We start from the raw sequence: 12,477 nt of genomic DNA on the forward strand, positions 1-12,477 counted from the left end.
GAGCTTCTGCAGGACTCCAACAACAAGCAAAGCCTGTTGGTGATGTGCTTGGAACTGTAGTTCCCTAGGATTAATACACCATTTTTCTACAAATATTGGCCACTTCTCTCAGCTGTAGTCAGTCACTGGAGCTGCACTGCTTGTAGAAGTAACTCTGGAGTGAGCTCCTTCCCTGTGGGCAGGATGGGCCAGGTTGCCCTCCAGGGCTTTGCTGTGTGCATGTGAGCCACACTGTGCTGTTTGCTTCTTGGGGCAGAGATCAGGCACCAGCACAATCTGTTTAATAGTACAGAAACCCAGATTAAATGCTTCTTGCATGAAATTAAAGAACTGATTGGCCCAGTGTCTTTTCGAGTCCTGTGTTCCCCCTTGGTTATATTTTTTCCTATGTGAAGTTCAGCAAGATTTACTGCTGAGACCTAGGTGACATGGCAGGGCACTTCAGTCCAGAAAAAAAGCTTCTTTTCCAGAACACTAGATTTCAAAAATTACCCCTCCAGGGTTTAGATTTTTACAGAACACAGTGATAGAAAAGCCTTGCACTGCCCAACAGGGAAAAAAAGGAAGGCGAAAGTACTTCAGTGTGGCTTAGTAATGTCCAGAGTAAAAAAAAAGGAAAGCAAAAATATTTTTATGTGGATTAGCAATGTCCAGAGAATTAAAAAAAAGAAACCAAAAAAACAGCAGCCTTTATGGTGAAGATAAAATATTGGCAGCTTTTGATAGTTTATAAGAACTTTCGGGTAAATACTCCATGATCTTTCAGTTAGATCCCAGACAGCTCTATGAGTTCTTCTTGCAAGAACATTTTATTTTCTTGCAAAGTCTGTACCAAATGAAACCTGGGATGGGTTGGGATGCTGCCACTCAGTTGTGTGTGACAGTCTCCAGACTCAGCCCTCTCTCTCCTCCCTTGCAGGCTGTGTACATGTTCTACGCCTTGGCAATCGTCTGCGATGACTTCTTCGTCCCTTCGCTGGAGAAGATCTGTGAAGTGAGTGTTAGATGTTCTGTTCCTTCCTCTAGTGCTGCTTTCACAGCACTTCTGGAGAGCCTTGGGCTGTGTTTAAGGTGTATTTATTTGCTGTTGTCCTGCAGTGCTGCCTGTGCTGCTTGTCTTGCTGCTCAACATGACGTGTGTGCGTGTTGACTCAGCTCTGTGTTCTTCCTCGCAGGACAGGCTCTCCAGGTGCTCCAGGCATTCCCACTGGGGTGGTTCTGCTGCCTCTTGTTTGTGTGTCTTTGCAGATGTCTCTGCAGAAACACCAGGCCCTAGCCTTAGCTGACAGAAATTAAAAACCTCTGGTGATTTATCCCGGTAGAAATCCATGGATCTTGTACCCTGCCCTCACAGTCATGACTGTCAGACCTTGTGTTGTGTGGGTGTGAGTTGTAAAGCAGCAGGGACAGCTAGGTCAGCTGTAAAGAAGCTTGTGAATGCTTCCAGCAATTACAAGGGACTCTGTTTCTCTTTGGTAAGGTCAGGATGCCTAAATTTTAGAAGACAAGGAGAACATTTTTGCCTAAATCAGCTCGGACAGCCACAGAGCGAGCACAGACCATGTGCCCAAAATTACTGCGAGCCATATCTGCTGTCAGTTCCAGCAGTGAAATCTCTGTGAGGGGAGAACATGGCTGGTTTTGGCACTGAGAGGTCTGTGCCATTTGTAGAAGACACCTGTCCATGTGCCTGGGAACAAGTGTCACCCGTCAGGGCGTGGGCTGTGCTGGCCCTGGGAGAGGTGTGGGAGCTGACAGGGCAAATAATTTGTGCTCACAGCACTGATGGAGGCTGTCTCCAAACTAATCTGATATTTGAAGTTCAGCACCCTGCTGTGTGGGCCTGTTTTTGCATCATCAAAGAAAAAAGCCCCCAGGAAATTCCACTTTTGGTGCTTAAGTATAGAGGTAACTGAAAGGTAACAACATAAGGCAGGAGCTTCTGTCCTGCAGAGTTGCTGCACCCTCTGGGGCTGAATCTGGGGAACGCCATTGCAAGGTTCAGGAGAGGGAGCACTGGTGTGGGAGTGGGGATAGGAGATGCTGGGGGATGTGGACACACTGAGTTCTTTGACTTCCTCTCTCCCAGGCAAGTGAACCTGACTGGGAACTGTGGCTCTAGAAGCTGGCTCAGGTGTCTGTGGGTGAACAAAACCTGAGCTGAGTGAGCAGTGTCCAGGAGAGGCTTGTATTTTGGGGTGCTGTCAGTATGCCCAAGGGCAAACCACCCTGCCATGATGTCAGCACAGCTGACTGGTGGCTGTGCCACCTTGGCTGGTGGCTTTGCTCTCAAGAGGCACCACCATGAGTTCCAGCAGCTGTTGTAGGATGGATGTCTCCATAGTTTCACAGAGCATCCTGCAGAAGAACCTGGCCTTTGAGGATCTGCCGCTGGTCCTGTGAACTTCTTTCACAATAGTTTTAATCCTGTTTAAAATAGTTTTCCATAAATCTGTATTTTATCAGGTTAAACAAGCTTTATAGCACTCCAGCATTGCTGTGGTCTTCTGCTTCAAGGGCACTCCTGGTGAGGGCACATCCTGTCCTTTTCCCTTGTCCCCATAATTTATGTACAAAGGGTTGTTACCTCTGTGTGGGCAGTGGATAGAGTTACCCTCCCTCAGGGTTGAGGAATACCCATTGTGGAATCTTCAGAAAAGGCTGCTGTGAGCATTTCTGCTCTTGTCTCCGTGTAAAGGTACTCAGGCAAGAATGAAACAGCAGAGGAGCCCTGCAGTGTGCAGGGGAATGGGGACAGAGGGAGGTTTGCTGTGTCCTGCCAGGCTGGGGGGCTGCCTCAAAAGCCAGCTCTGCCAGGGACACTTCCCACCACCCTGAGCTGCCTTCCCCATGCTCCTGGGTGCCTTTCCTGTGCTCCCACAGTGGCAGCTGCTGCCTTGGTGTAGTAACAGCTCAGGGTGGTTGTTGCTCCTCTTCAGTGCCTTGTGGCATCTGCTGAGCAGATGCAGTTGGGTGCTGGCTCAATGGGAGCTGGTGCAGATGGAACAGTGGGAGTGCAAACACAGAGGGTGTAATTAAGCAAGGAAACCTTTGGAAGCAGCATATGCTGATGAAGTTTTTGTAGAACAGTGGGTCCTTTCCCTTCCAGAAGCCCCAGGTTTTAGACAGCCCCTGGGTACTGCTGAGGGACAGGGACAGGAGGTCAGTGATGTAGTCCAGGAGAAAGGGGGTGAGGAGAGGGTAAAGCAAGGCATAACTTGTGCCAGGGAAGGTGGCTGGAGGTGAATGAAGCCTGAGCCCTAGCCCTGCCCTTTACAGGTGAAAGTGGGAAAGATGAGGTGTGTGGTGCTGGGGTTGTGGAGCACACAGACCCATGAGTGGTGAACCTGCCTTCCCTGTTGGCTGCAGTGGTGACCTTCCCCTCCTCTCTAAAAGTGTCACTGGTCACATAACCTGCCCTCTGCCAGGTGATGCTCACTTCAGTAGCCAGGGCCTGTGGTGGCTTTTCCCCTATACTTAACCTTTGTTTACACAAAACTTTACAGGTACCCACTCTCAGCAGGCAGGTTAATGTTGGGAGAGAGATTCCTTGAGCTGCTTAGTGTGCTAATCAGTGACTGCATTTCTCTGCAGCGCTTGCATCTCAGTGAAGATGTGGCTGGGGCAACTTTCATGGCAGCAGGAAGCTCTGCTCCTGAGCTCTTCACATCTGTCATAGGTAAGGAACCTGCTGCTGCTTATGGGAGGTGTGATGAAGGGATTCAACCATCCTTAAGTTGCAAAACCTGGGAAACTCTCAGTGTCCCCACAGCAATGGGAAAGTGGGACTGCAGGCAGTGTTACAAAGTGATGTTCTACCCAACCACATCAAGAGGGTGAAGTGTTCCTGCTGTGAAGCTGTGTGCTCTGCAGAGGTCTGATTGCACAAGCAAAGCCTTATCATTTGGGGACTTAAGTTGCACCAAGTTGGGATTGTCCTTTGGTTAAGGGTAGTGCAGCACCAGGGTGAAAATAAAACCAGATTCCTTCAGGTGACTTAGAGAAGCCCTGATGGTCACCAGGATCATTTTCCTGCTGTGGTGTAACCAGCCAGGTGCCCTGTTCCACTTGGCAGGTGAGGGCTTCTGTGTTTCTGAGAAAAGGTTGAAGTTGGAGAAAATATGTGAACTGGTGTTGGAACCTTAAAAGCAAGAGGTGAATTTAAGCAGACTGACAGCTAGCAGGAGATGGAGTGTTATTTTTAGGCTGTCTTCCTAAGGAAAGGATTTTGTGCAGCACAGTGATGCATGTGTGTGTCAGTTCATCTCCCTCACCATTAACCTCATTGGCCAATTTTAACCAAATTTGACAGAAGAGCTCTGAAAAAAAGCTTGTAGCATAGCCCCATAACTCATCCTGAGAGGCTTGTGAGTAGCTGTGGCCAGACAGCTCTGAATCATCTCCAGCTTCTACTGAAGCTTCATCCCACTGAAGCCAGTTGGGATGGGGATATGGGAAGGAGCAGAATACTGCTCAGGGAATATCTTAGGGGAGACAGCTTCCTGTGGATTTGTGTCCCACCAGCTGCTACCATGAGCTTGCAGTGTTTTGTGGTGTGAATTGCCATAATGTTGGGTCACAATAGCAGGAAGTTCATAACTTGGATGTACTTGGTTTCCATCACACAATCCATTCAGGCCCCCTCAGAAAACAACTCTCTGCAGTTTGCCTTTACAGTCATTAATAGGGTATGAGGTCTGCAATTTTATGTGAAAAAAGTCAGCTCTTTCCCATTTACACAGCTTCTCTTGAACTTGTTTTTCAGGTGTTTTCATCACAAAAGGAGACGTGGGCGTTGGAACCATCGTGGGCTCGGCTGTGTTCAACATCCTCTGTATTATTGGTGTGTGTGGGCTTTTTGCAGGACAGGTAAGAGCATTTAATGATTCCTTACAGTTCTTGCTTCACCCTGTGCCTTGGCTGTATTGCAAAATCAGATGCCAGGTTCATCACCTTGCCACAAATTTCTCTGGTTTTGCTGTTTTTAATAGAGCCCTGTGCTGTTCCTCCTGCATTTTTGAAATGGAAAACAGCAGCAGCAAAGGTCAGCTCAGGCATTTTGAGCTGCCCAAGGTGTGTGGGTGGGCAGAGGAATAAATGTTGGTTGTTTGCTCCTCGTGTAGTTTGTGACTGCTCTCCAGCGTGTCAAACCACTGCTGACAACACAAGCTATTCATCTGAAATTAAAGCAATTAAGCTGTGAGATCTGAGCTGCTGTCTGAATTGCAGACATGATTGACTGTATAATTAAATACCTGAATCTGCATTTACCTTCACACTTGCCAACATGCCAAGTGTTTTTACAATCTCATAAATGTTCTCTGGCGTGTTACTGTGCAGACTTATTTGTAAGGAGGAGAAGCAGAGTCATGTTACCAGCACAGGGCAGTGGAAGAAGAAGACCTTGGTCAGTGTGGGAAAGCACGCAGAGAGATGGGGTTTTCCTTATGGTCCAGTTCTGTTTTCCTTATGATTCAGTTCTGTTTTCATTAGCAGGGAAGTTCTGCAGGCTGAAGGTGAACATTTTCAGTGTGAGGAGGCCTCAGGATAAGGTCACAGCAGTGCTTTTTAACCACCCACGTGCCCTGATTTGCATGCAACATGCAGCTGGCAGCTGTGTGTGTCAGTGGTTCTGCCGTAACTCTTACTGTGAAAACCCAGTTAATTGAGGTAAATTTTTAATGACCAAAGCCTTCCCAGGGCACGAGGCTCTGCTCCCCAGAGGTATTCTCATGTCATCAACAGGACTTCCTTCTCAGGCTGCTTTTTTCATGCAAATGAAGGTGATTAACTGTCTAGCAGTTAATGATAGCAGAGGAGCCAATTCTGATTTTTATTCTCCACTGTACTGATTGCATGCCTCAAACCTGCTAAAAATTGGCTACAAACCACAGCTTTGGAAAAGACCTGCTGGAGTTTGGGGCTTGACAGAGAATGTCAGAATGTCAGAGGCCTTTTACAGGTGGGAGATTGTTGTTTCAGAAGGATAAATCACAGCCAAAATGCTCTTGTAAAACATCTTCAGCCGTGGTAGCTTTCAGAAGTTCAAGTCATCCTAAACATAGCCTGTGAGTTTCTTTCAAGCCAGGCGTTGAGATTTTGACTGCTTTGCCCCATCTTTGTTTTCCTTGGGACTCTGCTGATGATTTGTGTGTGGTTTTGTCAAGTCACATAACCCCTCTTTGCTGCAGTCCAACCCTCAGAGGGTGGGTGAGCACTGGAATGACTGACGTCACCGTGTGGAGCTGTGATTTTAGTGAGCAAATAAGAAATGTCAGTGTCAATAATTGCAATGTTTTAGATAAAACTCTGGATCAGTTCATGCTTTTCATTGTTTCCCAGCCTTTCACCAAAAAGTCATTCCCTCTTAGTGGTGTGATTCATCATTTGCTTTGTGTTAGTATGAGTAGGAGTTTGGTTTTATTGTCAACAGTGTCTCTACAGAGGCACTAACATAGGTGGTAAATTTGGTTGTTGGTGGGATTTCTGTTCTGCTGAGGACTTGGATCTCAGTAGTGTGTTGCCAGGTGAGTCTGGGGTTGGTCACAGCTGCTTGCTGTGCTCCAGGATTTTTTCTTTGAGCTCAGACCTGTGGATTGAGCAGCTGGAGCCCTCAGAATTTCAGATGTATTGCCCACGGACTGGGAATCCCAGAGGTCAGACCTGCAGGGGCCTTCTGCTGTGTTTCTGGTTTTTATTTTATTTTTGACTAGTAAACAGTTGAATTGTAAAATACTGTCCAGCCCTCTGCAGGATATGTTTTATTTTTAAATTAGGTTGTAGTTTGTATGTGCTGTGTTGGATGTATTCTTCTTTGGCCTAAGAAAAGACTGGGCTTGGTTATGTGCACCATGTCTAGAAAAAGAAACAAATGCACAGCCCCAAAAAACTGGCATGCATTTGCTTGAGCACCAGCCCTAATTGTTTATTCTTCCAAGCCTTTGCTGGCTGTATGCACACACTTTTCAGGGTAAATCAGAATAAGCATCCCACTGCTGGAACGGGAGAAGGGAAGCGTGCCCACGCCTCTGTGTGAACTGCACACCTAAAAAAGGCATTGAAAGAGCATTGTGAAGGCTGAAAGTCAAACACTGCAAAGTTATAAAATAGCAGTGTGAGGGTTCCCTGTGCACCCTTAATTTGCCCCCCCAGTGTGTGTGCATTATTATCCAGGCTTTAATTACGGAGTCTCTTGCCGGGATCTCCACGGGCTCCCTGCCTCCCTCTGCACACAGAACGGACTTTGCTCACTTAATGAGCAAATATTCAGGATTTTGTTTTCTCTTATTGTTCACTCCGTGCCCTTCTGCCTTATTTACCAGGCTCTATTCAAGCCCTGTTCCAGAGGCAGAATTATTAATTTCCTCTTGAACTTCTGCCGATCTCGGCGCTATTGTATCTGAGCAGTTGATGAGCAGTTAATTAATCTTCCCCAAACCTCTGTGAGATGAAGGGATGCTTTAAAGATGGGGAAACAAAGCACAGAAAGATTAAATAAAAAAGAATAACTTGTCTTTTTAGGGGCCAATTAGAGCTGGCACAGGCCTGCTCTTTCCCGTGGTACATAGGATTCTGTGGCATGCTCGTGGCTCCTGGTGCTGCTCTTGCTGCTCCACAGGGCTTTCCAGCAAGGCATTGGTTTGGATGGCCATGTCAGTCTGCACACAGCCCAGCTCTCCTTGGGAGCACTCAGGTCCTTGAGCCATATGAGCCCCTCTTCTTCTCCTCACTCCCACCTCCTTCCACAGGGCACACACAGAATGCCTCTGTCCTGAGCCCTCATCCCCAGGACTGTTCTTGTCTGGAGCTAAGCAATGACTTAACTACGTCTCCTAACATTTAGTGGTTGCTCTTGCCAGTGTGGTGGTGATGGTGTTCCTTCTCCCTCCAGCTCTTGAGGCCTGAGAGGAAAACTTTCACCAGATTCCTCCCTTGGGTCATGCATCCACCCGTAGCAGCTTTCTTCCAGTGGTTTTGATTCCTTCTGCTCTCCCCACTCCTCTGCTCTATGTCTCCTTCTCCTGGCTAATGTTAGCCATGCCAGGCAGGCACCTCTTGAGATGCAGGAGTCTGCTCTGCAGCCAGGGAAATAGTATTTTCCACTGTTTTCATTTCCTCCTGAGATTTTGGATTGGAGGAATTAAAAAAGCAACAGTGGATGCAGGCTGCCCATGTGTTTGATGGCCAGACAAGAGCCATCCCCTAAATGCTGGGTTTTCTAAAGTAGCATCCACACTCTGAAAATCAGAGCTTTCAAATATAGCTTAATCTGGGCCTCTGCAGAAGCAGAACTTCATGTCTAGTGTGTGTTGAAGTGTTTGATCAAGGCATGTTTGGAGAGAGAGCTCAGGTTTTCCCTGTGGATAGTGAATGCTGCCCATGTGCCTGTGGCAGTGAACCTTAGAAGCTCCTCCTGCTTTCTTCTTGCAGCCTGTTGAAATACTCTGCATAGCACTCACACCCAGAGGAGGATTTCTTTTTTTTCATCCAGGCAGTAGATGCAGCTTCTAAGCTGTAGATGGTTTCAGGGTATGGAAATAAGTTAGGAGCTGTTCTCATTCCTCACTTGTGCAGTGCAGGCTGGATGTGTCTGCAGCTGTTTCCTCCTATGTCCCCACACCTTGGACACCAGCGCTTCTCCTTGCAGGTAGGCAGCTGCTAAGGCACATAACCCAGCTGTTGTTTTTCAGCTGCTGTGTCTGCTTTGCTTCCTTCTGGCAAAAGGGGCAACAAGGAGGTCAGGGAACACGGAGGGAGAGTGAAATGGCAGCAGACGCAGCCCTTCAGTCAGTAGTCCAGCAGCATTCACGGGGACACAGGCTGGATAGCGGCGAGGAGGCTGCTGTCTGCCTTGTGATGGATTGCATCGGGCTTTTTCCATGCTTGCAAGCCAGCTGTGTATGGGGAGCTTGACCTTAGCCTGGGGTCCCCTCCAGGCCTTGGTTGAGCTGTGCTGTCTTCTCTCACGCTCGTGTTTGTGCTTCCCAAGCCCTCCCTCCTTCCCCTGCCCTCTCACCGTCCTTGGCGGCGAGGACGCGGCATTCTCGGAAGCCGTCCTTGCTTCATTCAGCTCTCATTCAGGCCAGCACAAGCAGAGCTTGTTCCCTTTTGGACATTCCCCCATCCAGATTCTTCTTGTTTTCACAGCTCTGCTGCTCTCTCCTCGCCATGCTGTCCTCCCAGCACTGACCCACAGCGTTTTGCAGTGCTGCAGAGGAGGCTGAGAAGTGCTTATGTGCTTAACCATGAGTTGCAGGTCACTCCAGCATTACCATGTCATTTTGAATGTGCATGGCTTGATTTGTTAATTAGTGTTTAATTGCTCTGATTTTCAGTTGAGTCAAAGTTTCTCTATTTCACCTTTCCCCAGAAACAGACAGGCTTCTGTGGGTGGGGCAGGGGACCAGGAATGCTGGCTTGTGCCACAGATCCTCTTCCAGTTATTGGTTCTGTCATGGGGCATCATTCCTCAACATACTGGAGCAGAAAAGGATGACAGTGACTGTCTGACCTGCCTGCTTCTTTACCAGTGGGATTCTTTTACTTCAGGAATTAAACTAATTTCAGCAGGCTCTCCTTTGTCCAGGTCACAGAATGCTTGTGCCAACCGAGGTGCCTCTAGGAATTATCAGCTGCCATGGGTTATGTCAGTGGAAAATACACCTGTGTTGACCAGGACACTAAACAGAGTTTAATAACCTGGTGGAATGTTTTTTAACGAAGCAACTGGGACTTCTGTAATCTGTTTTACCCCACTTCTGCCATTCAGCCAGCTTGCATGCCTCTTAATCTTTTAAGCTTTAATTTCACTCACAACTCAGACTGCAGCCATTACGGACTTTGGGCTTTGATTGCATTCATGAGCTTTTTTATTTTCTTCTCCTGGACTGTGGAGAAGTTTTAAAAGGTGAGAGCTGGAATCCTGTTGCTTTTTCTTCATTGGTTTGTGAACGTTGGTGGAAAACATGTAAAACTCTGGGGAAGTAGTTTAAGGAGAGCTTAATGCCAGCTGTTGGGACTGTTCATTGCTCTCAGAGCCCAGGGCATGTTGGGATTTGGTGCTGGCAGCGTTTTATACTGACCATGAGCCTGGTTTTTCACTGACAGGCTGTGTTGCAGACATGGGACACACTAACAGGTCAGACTGAAGTAGTGCAGAGGCCAAGGCTGTGGTCCCTGGTACCTAAAGCTGCTGGCGTGGCACACACAGAGGTGTGTGAAAGCCCAGGGAAAGCAGGGGGGATGATGACAGGATGCTGTGGAACATCAGGCAGTCTGTAAGGTGCCAAGACTGCAACCAGGACAGAGAGGTGGGGATGGAGTTTCAGGATAGAGAGATACCATTAATTCAGAGGTGCTGCCCAAGGCAATCAGAAGAGTGGCAAATGGATTCCTATCAGCATCAAACCAAGGCTACTTCCTAATTGTCACAACCAAAAACCATCATCATTTTTGGTTTTCTCTGTCAAAACTGACACACAGATCAATACCATGGATGTACCATTTGTAGGATATTTCCTCAAATCATTTATAGTGTAAATAAGGGAGATAATAAATTCTGTTTTTTACTTCTGGCAAGAACTGGTCAGTCTGAAGAGACTGGGAGATGTTTACTCTGTGCACGCCTTCCTGTCTACAGCCATCCTTGAATTCTGCTGTGGATCTTGTGGTCCAGCAGAGGCCTTGGGGTCCTGCTGCCTCAGCACTGTGGGAATCTGAACTAAAGAGACATGCTGGTCCAAATAACTCATGGATGATTATAACCACCAGTTGAGCAGGGAAATATTTCTGGCTTTGTCCTGAGGTTTGGAGAGTGTCCACTGTTTCCATTCTGAGAATGTCACATAGACAGATTGCTGCAGCAGTGATGAAAATATCAAGAGAGGCCTAAAAAAGCAAATATTCTTGGGGAAGTAATGAGAATAGATGGAGTTGGTGCACAGTGTGCAGACTGGGAGCCAGAGTGACAGCTGAGCTCTGCAGAGAATGGCAAAGCAGAGGTGAAATTAGGGGGCTGGTAATTGGGAGGAGGCTTTCCTCACAGCAGGTCCCTTAGATCATGGATGCTTTAACTGCCTGAGAGAGACAGATTAGGCCTGGATTTTTCTTTGGCCTGACCTGTGCTCCTATTTGGTGCTTTGCTGAAGCTGGGAGCTGTATTGGTCAAAACCTCAAGCAAGCCCAAATGCTGCACCATGAGACCCTGGGACCAAAATTATTGTCTGGAGACTGAGCTGGATGCTTGTAGTGTCCTGGGATATTCGGACACGACCATGGGGTATAGAGGGAGTGTCACTTAGTGCAGGACATCTTGCTGTGCAGTCTGTCCCAGCTCAGGGCCCTCTGGCTGATGCTCACTGCCTGCTGGAAAGCCTGCCTGGCTTTCCTGGGGCTCTGCACAGGAGAGCAATGGCTTTCCATGCAGGACTCTGTCCAAAAGGTCTGCTGTGGCAGAGTGCCTCAGTGTGCCAGGAGGGGATGTGGGATCAGGACTCCGGCTGTGCTGGGAGATGGCACCTCTGGGCTCCTGTTGGACCTGCTTGCCTGATTTATGGATTGCCATGAGGAACCCACCACCCTCCAGACCATACCAAGTCCTGCTTGTGTCTCCCAGGAAAGGTGCAGAGGCTCCACAGTGGCTTGTTGCTGACAGCCACAGGTGGATCTACAGCCTCATTTAATGTAAAGATGAGTACAAGTAAGGCACTGTCACTCTCTCCCATTAATCTGTGATGCTTCACTGATACCTTGACCAGTGAGAATAGCAGGCAGGTGGCAAGGTCCTTGGAATTTCCTGAGCTGAGCAAAATAATCTGCTGCAAAGTTTAAAGGCAGAGCTCGTATCTTGATACCTGACATAGAGCCCTTTTTACTTTTGTATAATTCTGAATGCATAAGACATGGATTAACTGCAAACTGTGGCCAGCCTGATTCCTTGAAAATCTGTCCCAGGCCTCCACCTGAGCTCACTGCTTCCTGTGACAGTGGCCAGCAGTTGGTCATTTCTCTTGCTTTGGCATGAGATCCTGCTTTATTACCATGGAACTGATTTAAAATCGCATTGAGGGTTGGCAGAACAGCGGTGTCAGGAGCACAGCCCTTTCTGGAGGGGACCCCAAGAGGCTGCAGAAGGCCCCTCCTCAGCTCTGAGGGCAGCTCCTTCCAGCCAGAAGCAGCATGTGAGGAGGTTGCATGGCACAGCTGGCTGCAGCTCACCCAGGGGGCTGACACAGCACTTGGGGGCTTGTGAGGGATCGCAGCGAGCGGCAGCTCTTCAGGCAGCACAGAAAGCCAGATCCCTGCATCTGCTAGGCTGGTGTAAGAGCTTCCCTAATCACCTCTGTGCAGTCCACATCAAAGAGGAGCAGCATGAGGAATGACCCAGATTCTCTGCTCCTGGATGCCTTTTAATGGTGGTGGATTCACTGCTGGCACATCTCTGCTGACCTCCACAGACTCTCACGGCTAATCGCTTGC

The 12,477-nt window shown here is 48.1% G+C and overlaps 1 protein-coding gene across 2 annotated transcripts in view; it reads left to right on the forward strand.

Moving 5' to 3' along the window:
- SLC24A3 (solute carrier family 24 member 3) overlaps positions 1-12,477 on the forward strand; it is a 105,921-nt gene that overhangs the window by 59,768 nt on the left and 33,676 nt on the right. For both annotated transcript variants that reach the window (XM_054290526.1, XM_054290527.1), the window contains exons 4-6: positions 920-994; positions 3,595-3,679; positions 4,766-4,869. In XM_054290526.1, coding sequence (XP_054146501.1) covers positions 929-994; positions 3,595-3,679; positions 4,766-4,869 — 255 coding nt within the window. In that variant the 5' untranslated portion in view covers positions 920-928. The remainder of the gene's footprint in view (positions 1-919; positions 995-3,594; positions 3,680-4,765; positions 4,870-12,477) is intronic.

Source organism: Melozone crissalis, unplaced genomic scaffold (assembly GCF_028551555.1).
Source record: "Melozone crissalis strain CALT ecotype California unplaced genomic scaffold, PUWL_Pcris_2 ptg000081l_1, whole genome shotgun sequence".
Lineage (NCBI taxonomy): Eukaryota > Metazoa > Chordata > Aves > Passeriformes > Passerellidae > Melozone > Melozone crissalis.